This window comes from Myxine glutinosa, chromosome 5 (genome assembly GCF_964187855.1).
Source record: "Myxine glutinosa chromosome 5, kmMyxGlut1.1, whole genome shotgun sequence".
Classification (NCBI taxonomy): Eukaryota; Metazoa; Chordata; class Myxini; order Myxiniformes; family Myxinidae; genus Myxine; species Myxine glutinosa.
In genome coordinates, this window is record NC_136265.1 from 172264890 (window position 1) to 172283693 (window position 18804).

Here is an 18804-nt window from a genome sequence, read left to right on the forward strand (position 1 = left end):
AAGTTTGCTGAAGCGTGAAAGGCGTAAAGAAATAAGACAAAGTAGATTAAGAAGAGATTGGGAAGAGTAAAGGAATTGGGGGAGGGGTGAGGAGGGGGGCAGCGAGTGGCCATGCATGAGCAAAGGGGGGGGCAGTGCATGAAACACATGGTGGGAGTTATGGAGGGTGTGTGTGTGTGTGTGTGTGTGTGGATGGGAGGAGGGGAAGGGGGTGGAGGGGGGGGGGTGGAAGGGGATTGGCGGGGGTTAGGAATGAGAAAAAATTCTTCTGAATATACATCCAAAATAAATCGATAGCTCCAAATCAAACCAGGTGTACCAGGATTGCCATACTTGCGATTTAATAAATTTAATTCCCAGACTGTTTCTTCAAAAGAACAAAAAGCAACAATTTAGAGTTTTGTGTTACTTGGCAAAGATAACATAGAATTCCAATCTGAAGGTCACAATTTTAGGAAAATACTGCACCAGCATTCCAAACTAACTTGGAGCAAGGAAATCTGATCTGTGGCCTAAGATGCAGAAGTTTAAGACTTTGCTTATCTCGTTTTAAAAATCAGGCGGGAGTTTGTTAACACTCATCAGCTTTGCTCATTTGTCGCTGCGATTATTTCCAGATAACGGGGCAGCGAGATAAAGAGGGTAAAACGGAACCCGAGTATTAGGCAAGAGTCTGAAATAAATAAATAAAAATATGATAATTCTCCAAGAAGTTGTAAACAGTCAGATACGTTTTGATCAGAAGTAAAACAGCTATTTCGAAAAATTTATAACGGGAAATTCAAAATGGCTTTAACCTCAATGCTTCTTTTAAATACCGTGGATTTGGTGAATAATCTACAAAAGAAAAGTCAAGGATAGGTAAGTGTCAGTTAGCCATCGAAAAAGCTGTTAGTGAAAATTGACATGTTCAAATCATGGTCCATAATTTGATATTTAACAAAGCCTTGTTACCACTGCCACAAAGGTGAACAGAGGTTATGTCTTCACCCGTGTCTGGCTGTTTGTCTGTCTGAGTGGGATATCTCAAAAAGTTGTGGACGGATTGACAAAATTTGATCGATGAGTTGGTTAGGTGACAAGAACAAGCCGATTAGATTTTGGTTCAGGTCTGAATCCAGATCCGGCCTGTCAAATGAATGAATGACTGAATGAATTAATGATCGTTTTAAGGCCATTTTCCCCGCTAGAGCGGGGGTTAGCCTTGCGGGCACCATGATAATCATGGTTCCCTGTTTTGAGGCAATGTTTTTTTATGGCCGGATGCCCTTCCTGACGCCAACCCTTGGTCGCCTCTTACGATGCGCAGGGATACGGTGTACCTATTCTAAACCAGGGTACACACCGGGATCATTCATCCCAGCAAGCTGGTACTCAATTTGCCGACCTCGGAAGGATGACAGGCTGAGTCAACCCCCCTGGCGTTGATTCAGCGATCGGCCGGGATTCGAACCCAGGATCCTAGGATCCCAAGCCGGCACCCTAACCGCTAAGCCAACACCAGGCAACTACCAGCAACAACCACCTGTCAGTGGGATACAAAATGCAAACTGTTCGGCTTTGCGGAGGTATGCTCTCTACCATGTGCCGTTCTATATATTTCCTATTCTTTGCTATCTTTAAAGACAGATTAAGCTCTGAAATTGCAACCAAGGTTGGTTCAACACAAAACATTGCTGATATAAGCACACTCATAATAAAATAATGTACAATCTAAATTGAGTAAGGGGGAGGGAAGAAAAGAGTGACCACAGAATTAACAAGTCATTTGAGAGAAGAGCCCATATGATAGAATGCAATCATTGAAAATGTCATCATGAACGGTGAAGCAGTTCCAAATTTACAGGCTTATAATCAAAGGGTTTATGGAGAACATTGACGTGAAGATTATACTTTGCTCTTCCAAACAAGTAATGATTATAACATGACAATTAGTACAGGTAAGATGCACATCATTCTCATCCAATCAGAGAGTTATAATGATTGGAAATGACGGTGCCAACTGGTTCCAGTTTCCAGAGCTTTCGGCCAAAATTACAAAACAGCTGAAACAGCCTGGCAGGCATTGATGTTTTCATTTCTTTGGAGATAGTTTTGAAATTAGATCCAAAGGGCAAATCAACTTGAATCCTCTTGAACTGTGAGTAATATAAGACATTTTTGTGTCTTACATTCATATTTATATATTTATTTAGCATTTTAAATTAACAGTTTTTCTCTGTGCTTTTGTCTGATAAACAGTAATAAGATTTACAATTATACCAGGCCATCACACTAAGCAGAACGGAATCATAGAATGCCACTTTTGCCTGAATGTTTTGGAGCTCTGCCATATTTGGTGCAAATTAAAATAGATACAGTATACTGGGCCGAACCTGAAATACGTCTTGCTGCGGCTGCCCCTCCTCGCCATCATTCAAGTTCTCGTGCTCAATGATTGGATGCTCTTTCTTGAGACTTTCTTTCAATTCCTCCACCTAAACGGAGGGGTTTGTCCCACATGTGATCACTACAGAATATAAATAATAGAAACTGCAGAAGACAGACAAAAAGCAAAAGAGTCCAGACTGTTGTCTGACCTCAATGCTGAGTCTTCGTTTTTCCTCCTCCAGTATGGCTAGCTGAGGAGAGGCATCCTGGACACTTGCTCGCAACTCCTTGATGGTCCGCAGGAGACTGTGGTTCTCCTTCTCGAGACGGATGGCCCGACTTGATACAGCCTCACTAACTTCAGTACTAACAGATTGGCGCCGGCCTGTGGAGATTTGGAAAAATTGATTTGGAACAGCCACCCAAAGCAACATTACGGGTATTATACTTTGAAATGTTGCATCATTTGAGAAACTCACATCCAAGATCCGGTGACTTGTTTAGCTGCTCAAGTTCCCAGCCAAGCTGTGCAGACTCGTTCATGCTCTGCTTCTGGGCAAATTCCAGTGAAAGGTTCTCCTCAATGAGCTCCTCAAGGCGCTGACGGTCTGAATCTCTCTCCTGTTCGACCAAGGTAGAAAACTGTCCAATCAAAGCTTTGATGGGTAATTAATTCTCAACCTCAAACCCTCTTCATGTGGAAGACAATTGGAAAGACAATGTACACAACAAAAGCCGAATTAATCAAAATGATTATTGCAGAAATGGTAGAAAGTGCCAAGTAGGCCAGCTAACTGTTAGAGAAAGATCAAAAATATGTGAACATTGAGAATGTATAAGTATGGTAATCAGGACATTCTCATAGTGAGCATCAAATATGGTGAGCATAAAATGTAATTATCTGAATCCAATGGGTGTGCAATGTGACGTAACATTTAATCTGAAGCACATGAATGACAAGTTCCCAAGTAACTGACAAAAATCCCAACTTTTATGCAGTGTTGTGGGTGTTGTACAGCTCCATGTTACATTGCCATCACTCAAGTGTGAACAGAGACGAGAAGATAACCGGCCGGAGAGGCAAGAGGACGGACGGCCGGAAAGACAAAAGGACGGACGAGCAGAGAGGCGAGAGGACGGGCGAGCAGAGAGGCGAGAGGACAAGCGGGCAGAGAGGCAAGAGGACAGGCGGGCAAAGAGGCGAGAGGACGAGCGGGCAGAGAGCCGAGAGGACGAGCGGGCAGAGAGGCGAGAGGACGGGCGGGCAGAGAGGCGAGAGGACGGGCGGGCAGAGAGGCGAGAGGACGAGCGGGCAGAGAGGCGAGAGGACGGGCGGGAGGACAGAAGAGAGGAGGGCCGACCGAAGATGCAAGAGGACAGGCGGACGGAGAGATGAGAAGACAGTTGGGCATAGAAGCGAGAGGACAAGCAGGCAGAGAGGCAAGAGCATGGGTAAGAAGAAGAGTATAGCAGATTGGCATGCTGTCAGACCGTCTCTAAGCGATGAATCTTTGCACGAAGCTGCAGGTTATCTTTCTCAGCTTCGTGCAATGCATCACAGCGAGTTCTTGAGCACTCCAGCTGCTCCTCCAGCATGGCTTTGGTCTCCAACAGTACAACATTGTCTTCACGCACCTCCTGTTCAGTGAATAAAAGCCACATTATGGGCAAATATTCTTTGTTAATCTTTCTCCCCAATTTTATCCTGCTATGATGCTGGGAAGTAGTACAAAAATGTTTTCAGAGCTGAGCTTTTTCCTTTCTGCAAGTAAAGGTGGCTTTCTCCATTACAAAGTGTTAAAAACAGTCAAAGGTCCAGTGTTTTGCAATCACAACTTGTAACATCTAGCAGTAACGTTTCGGCCAGCACGCACCTCCATACGGGTTTTGTAGAAATCAATGTCATGCAGACGTTCCCTGTAGCGGGCCACCTCACTCTCAAGACGTTCCACACGACTCGAACGTTCCCGTAATGCATCTGCCTCATCACGATAACCCCGTGCTGCGCGGGCTTCTCCCACCAGCTGCAGGTTCTGACAAGTATTAAGTAAAGAAAGTCAATAATGGTAAGTGATTATCTACAAGTGCAAATAAAAGCATCATCAATAATTTAGACTTTGAGGACTCACTTCCTGCTGTAACCTCTCTCTCTCCAACAAGGACACCGTAACTTCATGTTTGCAATCCGTGAGCTGTTCAGTTTTCTCTTCCCTGCATGCAGCAAGGACAACACTTTAGGTCACATCTCACTTTCAACATGTGGCTTTCATCCTTTAATCACTCTTCTTTGTCAGCTCATTTTCAGGATTGACCTCAATCTCACCCATTCAACTTTCACCTCGTCTACATAATAAGCAGCACTCTGCAAATCAACTAAAAACCAAAATGGGAAATAAGAACCAAACCTACAACTCCTGGCGCAACCGCCGCAATTTGGCCTTGCAGTCTGCCAACTCGACAGCAAGGTGCTGCCGGGTGTCTCCCGGGGAAAGGCCTCCAGGACTTGGAGATGAGGGTCTCTCGGGCTGACCCTGTATGCAAGCCTGCTGGACCTGAAGGTAGTCCCGCTCCTGTGTCAGTTCCACCACCATCTGTTTCCCAGTGACAATAGACAAAACAATGAAAATAAACATGCCATCATCTTCATCATCACCCATGCAAGATCTATATATGAATGTAATCTGGCACTATGAGGTTGCCATAACACCCAAAGTTGATTTGTGATCTCTTGGTTACCCTTCATCAAAAATATTTTTCTAATCTGATCTAATATGCTCAGCAGATTTCTATATCTCATGAGGATTAAAAAAAAAATTTTTTTAAGGATCAAAGATATCACATGTTCATCAGTTTTCAAACCTCATGTTCCCACCATTTTACTTTTAGAATGACACAAATATCCTTGGAGAAAAATTTACAAGACCTATAAGTAGCTGAGGGCAGAATAGAAAAGGAATGAAGTGAAAAAGACTTGTGACCTCAGAGAACTCATCTCGTTCCCCGACCAAGCGTTGGACTTGATAGGCGAGACTGCGGGCCAGGGAGTCTAGCCCTTGGGGTGGAACCTCTGGAAGCTCTGCCCAATGGACATCCAGAATGTTCTCCTGATTTTGGGTCACCTGTAACGTCCACATACAGTTGATATTTAGTACACAAAGCGCAACGCTGAAATACAACCCCAGATAGAATGAAAAAAAAACACCCCCAAAATTGAATACATAATAACCTGTTCTTGAATGCCCCTCCCTTATTGCCCTTTCAGCCCTTCACCCTCACAAAGGGCTGGCAGGATGGCTGAGAGATATGCACAGTCGCCTCCGAGCAATCTAGCCTAGGTTTGAATCTCGGCCCAGCTACGAACTATCATCCTGGTGTCTCGTGGGCAGGGTGAGGTTTCAATGTGTGAGCCGTCCCTTGGGTGGACATTAAACCGGGCACTCCCTCTGCCTACATTAGTTGGTGGGCGTTACATCCCACAGTGTACTTCATGGAGAGTAGGCGAGCTATTGTTGGTACCCTGAACAAATTACAAATCAGTGCCCTAACCTACAGGGGGTGTTGCATCAGCAACACAGCTGCGCTCCCAGGTAATGATGCAACTCGCAGCCTTGTGCTGCATACTTGTGCTGGAATACAAACAAGAACCCTCCAAAGGTCACTTCCAATAACCCATTCCATTCCTTGTAATGTTTTAAATGCAAACATTGAACTTATCTTGGGAAAGGGGTGGGAGGCAGTGTGTTGGTCACAAACTTTTCCAGCTCGCTCTCCCCAGATCAAAAAGTTGGCACAGATGTTAGTTCTTTTCTACGTTGTTTCCAGCAATGTGGAATATTGTCTATTCTCACTGACCTTGTGCCATACATCGTCCCAGTGTTCCCATTACCACTAGTGCTGTTGCAATTCACTTTCTATCTTTTGTCTTCAAATTCTTCCATATGTCTCCAACATTTAAAGGACCACATATAATAACAATAATATTATGATACGAGTTCCTTTTAAGGAACTTCAATACAGGAGGAGGCCACTCGATTAGGCCCATCAAAGCTCGCACTATTATTACCAACTTATGGTTGTTTGTCCATACTCTATCCAATACTGAGAGTCGAGCAATGACGCAGCACGTGGAAATTTTGAAGTCTTTGGTACGACTCGGCCGCGTTTCCAACCGCCGACCTTTAAGACTCAGAACGGACGCTCTCACCATCAAGGCTAGTGGCGTAATGGTCGGAGTGTAAAAGGTTATCACAATGGTTATCACACAAAGCACTGTCATAATGGAGAATGAACAATAAGTACTTTTGTATCCTGGCTATTTGCTGCTTCCTTTGATAACACGAGAGAAATTCAATGTATGCTCCTCATTATGTAGCATGGCATCCAAGGCAGCAGACAGAGGTCGAATCGTATTTGTGTAGGTGATGATGTCATTAATTTGCTTCCAAAATATATTCTTCATTCATAAGGTAACAATATTTGTCCACTGTGCAGTGAAAACTCATAAACTGCAGCTGTTTTAATACATTCTTGAATCACAAACATTGCAGGCCTTGGATATTCATACAAAATCAAGAAGCCAATATTGGACCAAGATGACATTTTTGTCGAAGATCATCTCAAGCAAATAGTTGAGATTATTTTGACAGTCAGACACGTATGCATGCTTTTACAATGCGCCACCATTCATGGGTTTGTGCTCAGATTGCCACAAGTCTTAGAGCTAGCATTTAATGTGACAACAACAATGTGTGTTTTCTGTAACAGTTAAAACCCAGGCTTCACACATGTAGCATTTAATGACGTCTCAATGTGACTCCACACACTCAACACGGTCTGGCAGAAAATCTTTTTTTTCTGGCTTTTTTTTTGGAGAACAAAGGCCAAGAGCAAGACACATTTGTGAAGCATTAATATTCCCCTTAAGAACAAGATAAGCAAGAGAGTTTGGGTAGAATAATGATGTGAAAGGTGAGGGAGAGAGTGAGTGGATGGTGAGAGCAAAATTGGTGGGCAAAATAAATATGACAAAGGAAGGAAGGGTGGTAGGGAGAAGGAAAAAGAATGAGGGGTAAGCGGGAGGAGACAGAACAAGAGATTGAGCACTAATGTGGATTGGAGGGAGAAGGTATATCGGAAAGGTGCTATGTGGCTAAAGCTGCAGGTGTCTGCAACAGGTTATTCCAGAAAATTGTTGAAAAAAAATAAATGGTATCCACATATGTATTTCTTTGGTTTGCAGTGGAACAAAACAAAAAACGCTGAAAAAATCACTAAATCTTAGCTTATTCCACACAGAAATCCTAAAATGGTCTGGACAATATTGTTGGCAGCTTTTGGAAGTTGTTAGAAATAATTAGATTTTAAGTAGGTGATTCTCCTTTACTTTGGAATTGAACTCACCTGTGGTGAGTTGCAGGTGCCTGCAATGTAAAAATCACTCATTCAACCAGTTTGAATAGAGAAAAGGAGTCATTCTGCTGTTTTGTGTCACTGTGTGTACCGCAATGAGAATGGAGAAAATAAAGAAAACCAGAGAATTGTCTGAGGAGGTCAAACACAAGATTGTGGCCAAGCATGGACAATCTTAAGGCTACAAGGTCATCACCAGATACCTTGATGTTCCTGTGTCCACCGAACACAATGTTATCAGGAAGTTTAAGGCCCATGGCACTGTAGCCAACCTCCCTGGACGTGGCCGCAAGAGAAAACTTGATCGAAGATTGCAGCGAAGGATTGTTCGAATGGCAGAGAAAGCACCTCGATTAACTGCCAAACAGATTCACGCTGACCTTCAGACACAAGGTATGACAGTTTCAACTCTCACCATCTGTCGCCAACTCAATGAAAGGGGGTTCTATAGTAGGAACCCCAGGAGGACCCCACTGCTGAGAGAGACATAAGAAAGCCTGACTGGAGTTTTCCAAAACACACCTGAACAAGCCAAAATCCTTCTGGTAGAATGTCCTGTGGACAGATGAGACCAAATTAGAGCTTTTTGGTGAAGCACATAATCTCTAAGTTTACAGAAAACAAAATGAAGCCTTCAAAGAAAAGAACACCTTCCCTACAGTCAAACATGGAGGAGGTTCAGTGATGTTTTGGGGTTGCTCTGCTGCCTCTGGCACTGGGTGCCTTGATTGTGTGCATGGCATCATGAATCATGGAGATTACCAAGGCATTTTGGAGCGCAATGTTCATCCCAGTGTGAGAAAGCTGTGTCTCCGTCGAAGGTCATGGGTCTTGCAGCAGGACAATGACCCAAACACACTTCAAAAGGCACCCAAGAAAGGTTCAAGACAAATCGCTGGACTGTTCTGAAGTGGCCAGCAATGAGTCCAGATCTAAATCCCATTGAACAAATGTGGGGCAATCTGAACACAGCAGTTGGGAGAAGGTACCCTTAAAATTTGGGAGAACTGGAGCAGTTTGCACAAGAAGAGTGGGACAAACTGCCAGTAGAGAGGTGTAGGAAGCTCATTCATGGCTATAGGAAGCGCTTGACTGCAGTTATTTTGTCCAAAGGCTGTGCTACCAAATATTAAGTCAAGGATGTCAATAATTTTGTCAATGCCATTTCTTTTTATTTTCTGATTTAAAAGGATACATTCAGTTCTGAATCAAAAACAAAGGTTCTGTAATATTAACAGTGAAATAAAGAATTGTGGAGACCAAATTATTTTGTCAATTTCAACTAATTTTTCGAGAAAATTGTGAGTTATTTGAAAAAAGTGCAAGGGTGCCAATATTTCTGGCCACGACTGTATGTGGGACAAGGCTATAACATCTCTCCCATGCCGACTGAAACCGTCACATGACACCCAAATTGGTCTGCAGACCAACTCACCATGCCAACGGTGGAGGTCACGTGACGATTCTCACGCTTCTTCTTCAGTTCAACATCTGTCGTGAACAAGGCATGTGGATTCTCGCCGAAACGTCGGCTCTATCGACGAGTAAGTCCAGCTGTTTTCAATTGTAAACCTTTACTGTTTTAATTCGACTGGATGAGTAATAACAACCTGCATTGATTTAATGCATATTGTTTGGATAGGTTTTCAATGTCACATCTGGTTGGAGTTTAACATTTTTTTCACCTTTCTCAGTTTGACGCATATGTTAGCCACAAGGAGTTCACGATCCGTTCCACAATCTTCACATGGGAGGATATTGGCAGATTTCACAGCACTTCATCTTCTGGTGATTAGAATGTAGTCAATGTAATTTCTATGTTGCCAATCAGGTGAAGTCCAAGTGTACAGTCTATGCCTAGGTTGTTTGAACAATGTGTCTGCTGTCTAGCCTGGGTTTGAAAGAAACATGCAGCTACTGTGTCTAAAAACAATAAAAAGGAAAACGTCATACAAACCACATCACCTCTTGGATGTGTTCCACAATTGCTGCCTGCGTGTCAATGTCCAACAGCTTAATTTTCTCGATGTACGCTTCTTTCTGGTTGCACTGCACACAATGGCGACACACAGTGAGGGTCAAGGCAATTGGGATGGGCACATAGTCCATGCAAGCCAGTGATGGGTTTTCATATGATGGGCCATGGCATCGCTCACCTGCACTGCACAACCCAGCAACAGCAGCAGGAGCTTCTGCATCTCACTCAAACTCTTTTCTATAAAGGCATGAATAAAATACGAGATTTTTAACGTCAACATGATTAAACAAACTGTTTCACCTACATGAAATACGTCTCTTGGGTGTGACACCAATAACTGATAGAATGATGATCATGCAAAAGTGGAAGCAATAGGATCGAAGCATTGACTCCACATCAAAATTGTTATTTAAAAAAAATAAAGAAAATAAATAAAAATCGCACCCGTGTCCAAAAGAAGTGGTTTAGTTTGGTATTTTTATATGAAATAGGCAAAGCCTAGAAACGAATGAAACCCTTTATAATTACCCTTTAGAACCCCTTAGAATTACCCTTTCGAAAAAAAACATGGTGGGTTAGAATGGTTCTTCTTCTTCATTTTTCATGTACAGATGGATGGAAGGACATAGCCAAATATTGAAGTGACTTCACCGCTCAAAAAGGTCAAAAAGTACTTTTATTTCATTGGCTTGTACTCCAATCATTTACCCAACTCCAAAGCATATATATAACTTTATTACAAATTTCATCAACTGGTTATCTCATACACTAAAATAACTTTACCCAAATAAAAGGGTGCAGAACAGTAAATTAGTTGAAAGAGGGATAGAATAAGCCCCGAAAGGGAAAGACAAAAGGCTATACAAGGCTGGGGCGAGTTAACGGGTAGGGTTCGATGTGGTGTGGTGTGGTGTTGTAATAGTGTGCACAAGCTTGTAAACAACTCTTGGAAAATAAAAAGCTTATAAGAAATAAAAACGACACAATCAGTTATTTGACAGTCTGCAATGGATGCTGCTGAGGCGTATGAAGAGCAAGACCGAACAGGACATGAAGACCGGTTTCACGGCTGCATTTTATTTTAATAATACATATTTCCCAAAACACTTGTAATTATTAGTTGAATTGCAAACGCATACTCTGGTTCTTCAACCCTTCAATGGAGATTCCTTGGCAAAAGTGCTTATTATGGAAAAGTGCCTGGGCATGTGTAATGACAAATGATAAACACAATATGTCAGGACAAGATTTAGACACTCACATTGTGTATTAAATTGAAATAAATCGATATGAATGATCGAAAATATGGCTTTTTGTGACTTGTGAAAGAAGTTCAAAGAGAACATTTCAAAAATAAAACAATATTCAAATCAAGAACGCATGCGTGAAATTAATTAGGCAAATTGACAAGATCTGAAGCCCGCCATGCCAAAACGAATAAAAACTCCCAAGCACGAGCTGCGTACAGAGAGAGTTGGTGAGTTTCTTAAAGGGGAACCCAAATGCAATTTTTTTTCCTGAAAGCAATTGAAGATCATTAATGTCGGTCTAATTTGAAGGGAAAAAATCTTTGAATTTCTTTGCCAATCACAAAGTGTCGAATTTCGATTTTGCCAATGACCTCACACGATGAACCCACCTTGATCCAAATGGCGGTTAACATAGAGAAACAGTGCATGTCGAGTTTGGGTTCCGACACCGATTCCTCCATCATTAGCAATTCTGAAGTTTGTCAGTATGTTGGAACTGATCAGTGGGATTTTGAAGAAACTATTGGAGACAAAATTAGTGATGGGAAATTCTTTCAGGAGAATTGTGGAGCCGTATCATTTTGAGTCTTGTGCGAGCGATTTAGACGAAGATGGTGTTAGTGAAAATGGCAGTGTTAGTACTGCAGATGAAAACGCCAATCGCATGTTCCCTACAGATTGGTAGATTTTGTTTTCAATTTACGGGTTATCAGGGAATTTGTATTAACAGATAAATCAGTTATATTATTCCAGAAGAAATATGGCACGACAAAGGACGGACAGGACACGGACACCGCCCATGCACATTCGGATACTGCCAACCAAATCAACGACAAATGCTTTGTCCCTCCATAGCAGGCTGACCCAATGTCTTGTATGTTACAGGATCATCCTGTTTCATACTTTCCCAGCACGCCATTTGTGTATGTGGTTGTGTCCATGACATGACCCACCGTCGTGTCTGTGCTGTGACCGTGCTGTTTCGATGTCCCACTCCAACAGAGGGGTGTAGGAGGGGCGGTCGCCTGGTGAGATATGTTGCTGGCAGGCCAATACAGGTATTTGATTCACCACTCATATCGCCCATATCCATGTGCTGGTAGCTCAGTAGAGATGGCGTTACAGTTTCAAGCGACGGCTGTTTTTTCCACTTAGTCGTGGGGATAGCATCCTCTCTCAATAGTGGTGGATAACCACAAGATCTATAGCCATCTCTAGCTGTTGTTTCATAACAGTGCTCTGTAAAATGTTGAGCACAAAAGCAAACATCTTGTAGGCCCAATCCAAACTTGGGTATTTTGGACAAACCTCACACAATTTCTGGCAACCCTTGGATCTTTCGGCCATTGGTGTGGCATGAAACCATCTCGGGTTGTATTTCTCCAACCACAAAGGACGCATCGATCAGGCATATTTGTAGAAATTTGAAAATTATTCGCCAGTTCAGTTAAATTGCACCGCAACATAACCCGTAGACAGTACGGATTTAGCGGTCGACTTCATAGTGACGTCACGGTTAATTGTGAAGAAGAAGAAGATTTTGATTTATATCGCAAAATTACCAACTTTAAAAACCAGAAATTGGAAAAAGACACATCATATCTATTTTGTAGGGTATCAAGGTATAGATTAGCGTCAAGATGGTCCAAGTTTTTGGTTCCCCTATAAGAAGGAATAAGAGGTACACGACTTCCAGTTTATGGGGTCCTGTCCTTAGTGCTACATCACTCTTTGGTGCTTCTGCATAGCTCAGGTGGTGCCGTGCAGCACTAAAGATTCTCTCTATTGCCCTCCCTGGCTGGCACATGAAGCTACTTTAAAGAACCATCACCCTGCGGCAAACATTGCCACATGGATGCTGGACAGGTCCAACATTTTCTCTCTCTGTCCATTTTGTCACCCCGTATGAGTGAGTAAAGTTAATCGTTAAGCCATCAAAGTACCATGGGCTTATATATTATTCATTGGTTACCACCTGGTTTTACCACATATGCAGATGTGGTCCTTCTGCTTCTACTTCGTCTTCTTCTTCTTCTTCCCTGACCTATTGCAAATAAATCCTGCTTGTAAATGAGAATTTATGTGGTCATCAGGAAACTGGAGCTCACTAACGCATAGAGGATTGACACATAAACCCATTAGATGGATACATTGGGTTTACGCAGTTAACCCTTTGAGTACGGATGATGTCCAGTGCCGCAACACACGAAAAGGTTTTGTGTACGGATGACGTTACTACACGTCATCGACTATACCTATAAATAGATCGTCAGTACGTGGTTGCATTCCCGTACCAAAATGCCAAATTAATCCTGTACCGGGGGTATTTCTATCAAAAAAAAATCCTGTACTCAAAGGGTTAAGGTGACATAAAAAATGAATTACATGTAATAGCCTGGTGTTGGCTTAGCGGTTAGGGTGCTGGCTTGGGATCCTAGGATCCTGGGTTCGAATCCCGGTCGATCGCTAATTTAACACCAGGGGGGTTGACTCAGCCTGTCATCCTTCCGAGGTCGGCAAATTGAGTACCAGCTTGCTGGGATGAATGATCACGGTGTGTACCCCGATTTAGAATAGGTACACTGTATCCCTATGCATCGTAAGAGGCGACTAAGGGTTGGCGTCAGGAAGGGCATCCGGCCATAAAAACATTGCCTCAAACAGGGAACCATGATTGTCATGGGGCCCGCAAGGCTAACCCCTGCTCTAGCGGGGAAAATGGCCTTAAAACGATCATTCATTCATTCAGTTTGCTTGGCCACTTCTGGCAAGATGGATCACCATGGTCGTGTGTTTGAAACATTGATCCGCGCCCAAATTAGTAGGCGGAAGCAGAAACCTCTCGAAGTACCATGGTCTTTAATTTTCACATAATCCATTGAGAAGACTAATCAAACTAATAAACCATCGTGATGCAGCTGCAGCAGTTATAATATAGGAAATTAAGGTGCATAAATGTCGTGAAATTTGTTCACATACTTAAAAGCACACTTTTGTTATAATTGGGTCATTCCGGCCTTCTGCTGTGAATGAATGAGGTTGCGAATAAATGTTGTTGTAGAAGGTGCTATGCCGATTAAGTGCCTCAGCAACTGCTATTCATCTACAACCTTGCTATCCAATCAGTGACAGTTACAATGTACTTCATACTTCTCAAAGCAAACACCATATATCCTACTTGAGCTTGGAACTAATGAAAAAACCTGCCAAACCGAGCTAGTGATGCAATTTAACCTCCTGGAAATTCCCCAACCTTTTAACCACCACCCGTTTTTGGTTTGGTGACATAACCCGCAATGTCCATCCTCCTTTCTTTACAGGGTATATAGCTTTGAGATTTTGCCCCATCACACACCCAAGGGCAATCATACTCCATCAAATGAATGGCAGAGCCGATAGCAAGGCCACAGATAGTGGGAGACAAGCAGGCATGCAAACCCGCATCCATGCAGAAGATTTTTCTAGCCGTATTGAGCTGCAATATCAGCAGCACGCAACGCCTGCACCGATCATTTGTATTCCACAAGAGAAACAGCACACTGTTGAGAACCGCCGACTCGCCAATATAAATCCATATTTCTACACGAAAAGGGAATTCTGAACCCCCCCCCCTCCCTCTTTACCCCCCTCCCGTTAACCCCCCTCACCCCCACCCATTCATATGCACTCATCCAAATTTAAAAAAACCCAGAAAAGCAAACGTTTGAGGCTTAATTTAGTCAATATGTTTAACAAAAAAGAAATGGTTTTATTATTTGGTGCAATTAATTATTTCCTCCCCCTTCCCCCTTATCCCTGCATGATAAACTTGGTTTTGGTGCAGTCCCGTCAATTATGTATTTGCTCGACCTTTGCCACCCCCAAGCGCCGAGCTGACAGTGTATGAACGATTGTACACAATATGTGGCATTGATACAAGTTTCTCGGTAAGGGAGGGTGCACAAAGGTGTTCATGAAAGGCCCTTAATGGAAACCGAAACCGTGCCTGCATGGGGTGAGCAAAGCCATCCGATCTCAGCGTTGTGTAGAAGCCAATGACTCACGGGAGGGGCAGACGGCAAGGTTACAAGTAAGGGAGCTCTGCACAGATCCCGCTCGATAAACATGCACAAAATCCAGGTACGCTTGGGAATCCCGCTTCGGGTGCATAGAAGAGCTGGCCTGCATTTAATTATCACTTTTGATTTTGGGTGAATATAACCACTTTATCATCTCTACGAAACTCCTCAAATGGGCATCAGGAGACTATTTTACCCATGACCTCAGCCATTGGATCACTTAAGGACGACAAATGGGCCCAGCCAACCCCCACATATGACAGACCCATCGTTGACATCAACCTTCGACCTCCCAGACTGTGAAGAGGTTGTAGCAATCATTCCCATGGCACTTTGTGAATGATGCTTTGAGATATGTGGCATTAAAGCAAGCAAAACAAAAAAAACCTTTTAAACTCCAGTGGTTTCGATTTTAGGAATGTGTCTCCATGATTGGTAAAAATGCAATGATATAAAAGTACTGTGATAGTAAGAGGAATTTTCTTTCTTCTTCGGTGTGACAAATCAACTCCATTCTGAATCCCGTGAAGAACCATCTGTTGTGATAATCCTCAATAAAAAGGGCTTTATAAGCAGCGGCAAACGTGCGTGCATTTGCACAAAGAGCAAAGTCAACATACAGCTACTACTATACAGGAGCAATGTCAAGAAAAGAAAGCTAGACAGGATGAAATGTGAGACAGGAGAAAGGGGAAAAAATGGAGCCATGACAGAACCTAAAAATCATAGCACAGTGCTTCTGTAAAGAAAGGGATTTCTTGGGAAAAAGGAAAAGGAACAAGCAAGGAGTGGCAGATTTGCAGGTGGAATGGTAAAGTGGTACCTGAAAGAGGCTCCTTTGCGATGGTCAGGACATCAGGTGGACTCATTATGACCAGCTGCTGCAATGTCTCCTGCCAATTGCATGTATAATCAACAAATGGCTAATTAATAAAAAATAATAACAAAAACATTATATATTATATGTATATTATATATTATATATATTATAAACATTATATATTATATTATATATTATACTAGCCGAATGCACCCGGCGTTGCCCAGGTTCGTTTTGAATGAATTGACTACTATAATTCAGCTTTTACTCGCGGCCATAGAAGATTGACTACTATACGTAATTCAGCTCAGCTTTTAATTGCGAAATGGGCCCAGCCCCACTAAGGTGGGCCTCGACCGGCCTCGCCACCTAGCCTATAACCTTCCCGGGGCCCGTCCCGACATTTTTTGTTTTAGAGGTTTCCTCCTATCTTTCACCATTCAGGAGATTAGCGCGTGCAGACAAACAAACAAACAAACAAAAACTTTCTTTTATATATATAGAAGATGTATATATGTAAATATATGAAAATGTATATATATATATATATGTATATGTAAATATATATATAGTTTTATTATAGATATATATTGTTAAATTATTCGCATTGAATTCAAGATGGCTGCCATATCATGTGACCATATCACGTATAACGTGACGTCACAATTATCATAAAAAAAATTATCCATGGGGCGGGTGAGGGGTGGGAGAGGAGGTCGCTCCCCTGAAAGTTTTGTGTCAATCGGGCTAGCGGTTGCTGGGAAACAAATTATTTAAGAGAATAATAAAGCAAAAAACGGGAACACTAATAAGACAGATAATAATGGTAATTAATAGAGCAGACGAATAGAACAAAAAAAAAAAAACCCCAAAAAAACAAAGCATAATAACAATAAAAATAATAACCAAAACAAAAACAATCAGGTACCAACTGTAAGGCTTGGGTACCCTATAATAGAGATAATAATCGTTTTTACCCTGCGCTCATGAAGTGAAAGGCAGGGTTAAGCGATCGGTTGCGTACTTTTAAAATTCATTTTCTCGGCAAACATTGGTCCGATTGACAGGAAATTTTACCAGAGGTGCGCCTTCACCTGTGGAATTTCTTTATTCATAATTATGACGTCATAGATCATGTGGTACGGACGCCACCTTGGAAAAAATTTACACCTCTACATTTTTACAATTTACACCTTTACAAAATTTACACCAAACAACAAAACAACGATCTCCGAAAACGCTGAATGGAACAAATTGAAACATGGCTGATTGTCAAGTACCCCCCATGGGGAATAAAATATGTTAATGATGATGTCATCAGTACCTTCATTATGACGTCATAATTCGACAAGCATAACTCTTGATCCAATCAGTATGAATTATTTTTTCTTTGCAACTGTTGGTCTGATGGACACAAAATGTTCTCCATAGGAGCTCCTCCGCCTGTATAATTTTTAATGATTATTATGACGTCATAGGTCACGTGCTATGGGCGCCATCTTGAAAAAATTGCAGTTCTTTATCTGCAAAACCACTCCATGGAAAAAATTGATTGGGGAATAAGTATTGTTAACAATGACATCTTTGGTGTCTTAATTATGTCATAATTCGACAGGTACATCGCTTAGTCTGATCAGTTTGAAATTTCTTGAGCATGATCTACACAACAAATATATTAGAGAATGTAAATTGATGATGTCATCGCTCACATGGTCGATGACATTGATATTGGATCAAAGCCATATTGCCATATTGGATCAAAGAAAAAAAACCCTTCAAAAACAGAAGAGTTGGCTCACAACAAGTTGACTGCACAGGGTAAGTATTCGATGAATACCATCTAGTTAATAGAGCAAAAGAACAGAATAAAATAAAAACAAAAAACAACGAATAATAACAATAAAATAAATAAATGAAAACAAAAACAATCAGGCCTGTAAGGCTTGGGTACCCTAATAGTCATAATCATAATGTCTGAGGCTAACGGAGGAGGTGAAAAAAAAGGTTCAGGTAAAATTCACAAACTACAGTACTACCCAAAATAAATGGACAGCTATTACATGTTATTGAAAGTGTTTTATTCACTTTAATAACCTCTGCAGCACTAAAATTATGTAACAGGTATTAACATACAAATACTTGCCTGTGGGCAGAATATTTCCGATTCTTATTAACACCTTTGTCTTGCATTTTGACGAATGGAATCCAATATTTTTCTTGTGCTGCTTTTGGATTTTTTTTTCTGGGCATTGTGATGCACTTAGATGATGATGAGTAGGGTAGAGGATGATGTGGTTGAGCTTGAAAGTGGTTGGATGTCAATGAAAGCTAGTCTGTTGGGAGCCGTTGGTGAGGTATGTGGATGGACAAAAGGACCACCGAGGCACTCGGAAACATGGTGGTGGGATGTTGAAGTTGGAAAGAGGATTGACGAGAAGAGGAAGAAGTTCAAAGAGTGGCAGAAGGCGAAGGGTACGGGAGCAGAAACAGCAGAGCATGAAAGTTATAAGGCAGCCAGGAAGGCTGCAAAGAAAGAGGTAGCAAAGGCGCAGGAGGCATGTAGGAAAATGTTCGGAGAACGCTTGGATTCGGAAGAGGGTCAGAAAGAAGTATTCAGGATTGCAAAGCACATAGCGAAAGAGAGGTGTGATGTGATGGGGGTGAGTTGCTTGAAGGATGAAGTGGGACAAATCGTTGTCGACCCAGATGGAATTAAAGGAAGATGGAAAAGATATATGGAAATGCTGTTGAATACAGAGAATGAATGGGATGGCAACATAGAGAGTAACCCAGTTTTAGGACCGGCAGAGAAGATAACTGAGAAGGAAGTTGAGGAAGCGATAAAAGCAATGAAGAGTGGAAAAGCGGGAGGGCCGACGGGAGTTGTGGGAGATATGTTGAAGGCAGCAGGAAGTTGGG

General features: G+C 42.1%; 1 protein-coding gene across 4 annotated transcripts in view; it reads right to left on the reverse strand.

Annotated features, from left to right (window-relative positions):
• Positions 1-18804, reverse strand: part of LOC137426725 (girdin-like) — a 193566-nt gene that overhangs the window by 104885 nt on the left and 69877 nt on the right. For all 4 annotated transcript variants that reach the window (XM_078779085.1, XM_078779084.1, XM_078779082.1 and 1 more), the window contains exons 4-14: positions 15889-15958; positions 9936-9994; positions 9745-9828; positions 5349-5489; positions 4780-4961; positions 4500-4581; positions 4245-4403; positions 3862-4008; positions 2850-2991; positions 2580-2755; positions 2376-2477 (exon numbers count right to left, since the gene is read on the reverse strand). In XM_078779085.1, the coding sequence (XP_078635211.1) occupies positions 2376-2477; positions 2580-2755; positions 2850-2991; positions 3862-4008; positions 4245-4403; positions 4500-4581; positions 4780-4961; positions 5349-5489; positions 9745-9828; positions 9936-9994; positions 15889-15958 (1344 nt within the window). The remainder of the gene's footprint in view (positions 1-2375; positions 2478-2579; positions 2756-2849; positions 2992-3861; positions 4009-4244; positions 4404-4499; positions 4582-4779; positions 4962-5348; positions 5490-9744; positions 9829-9935; positions 9995-15888; positions 15959-18804) is intronic.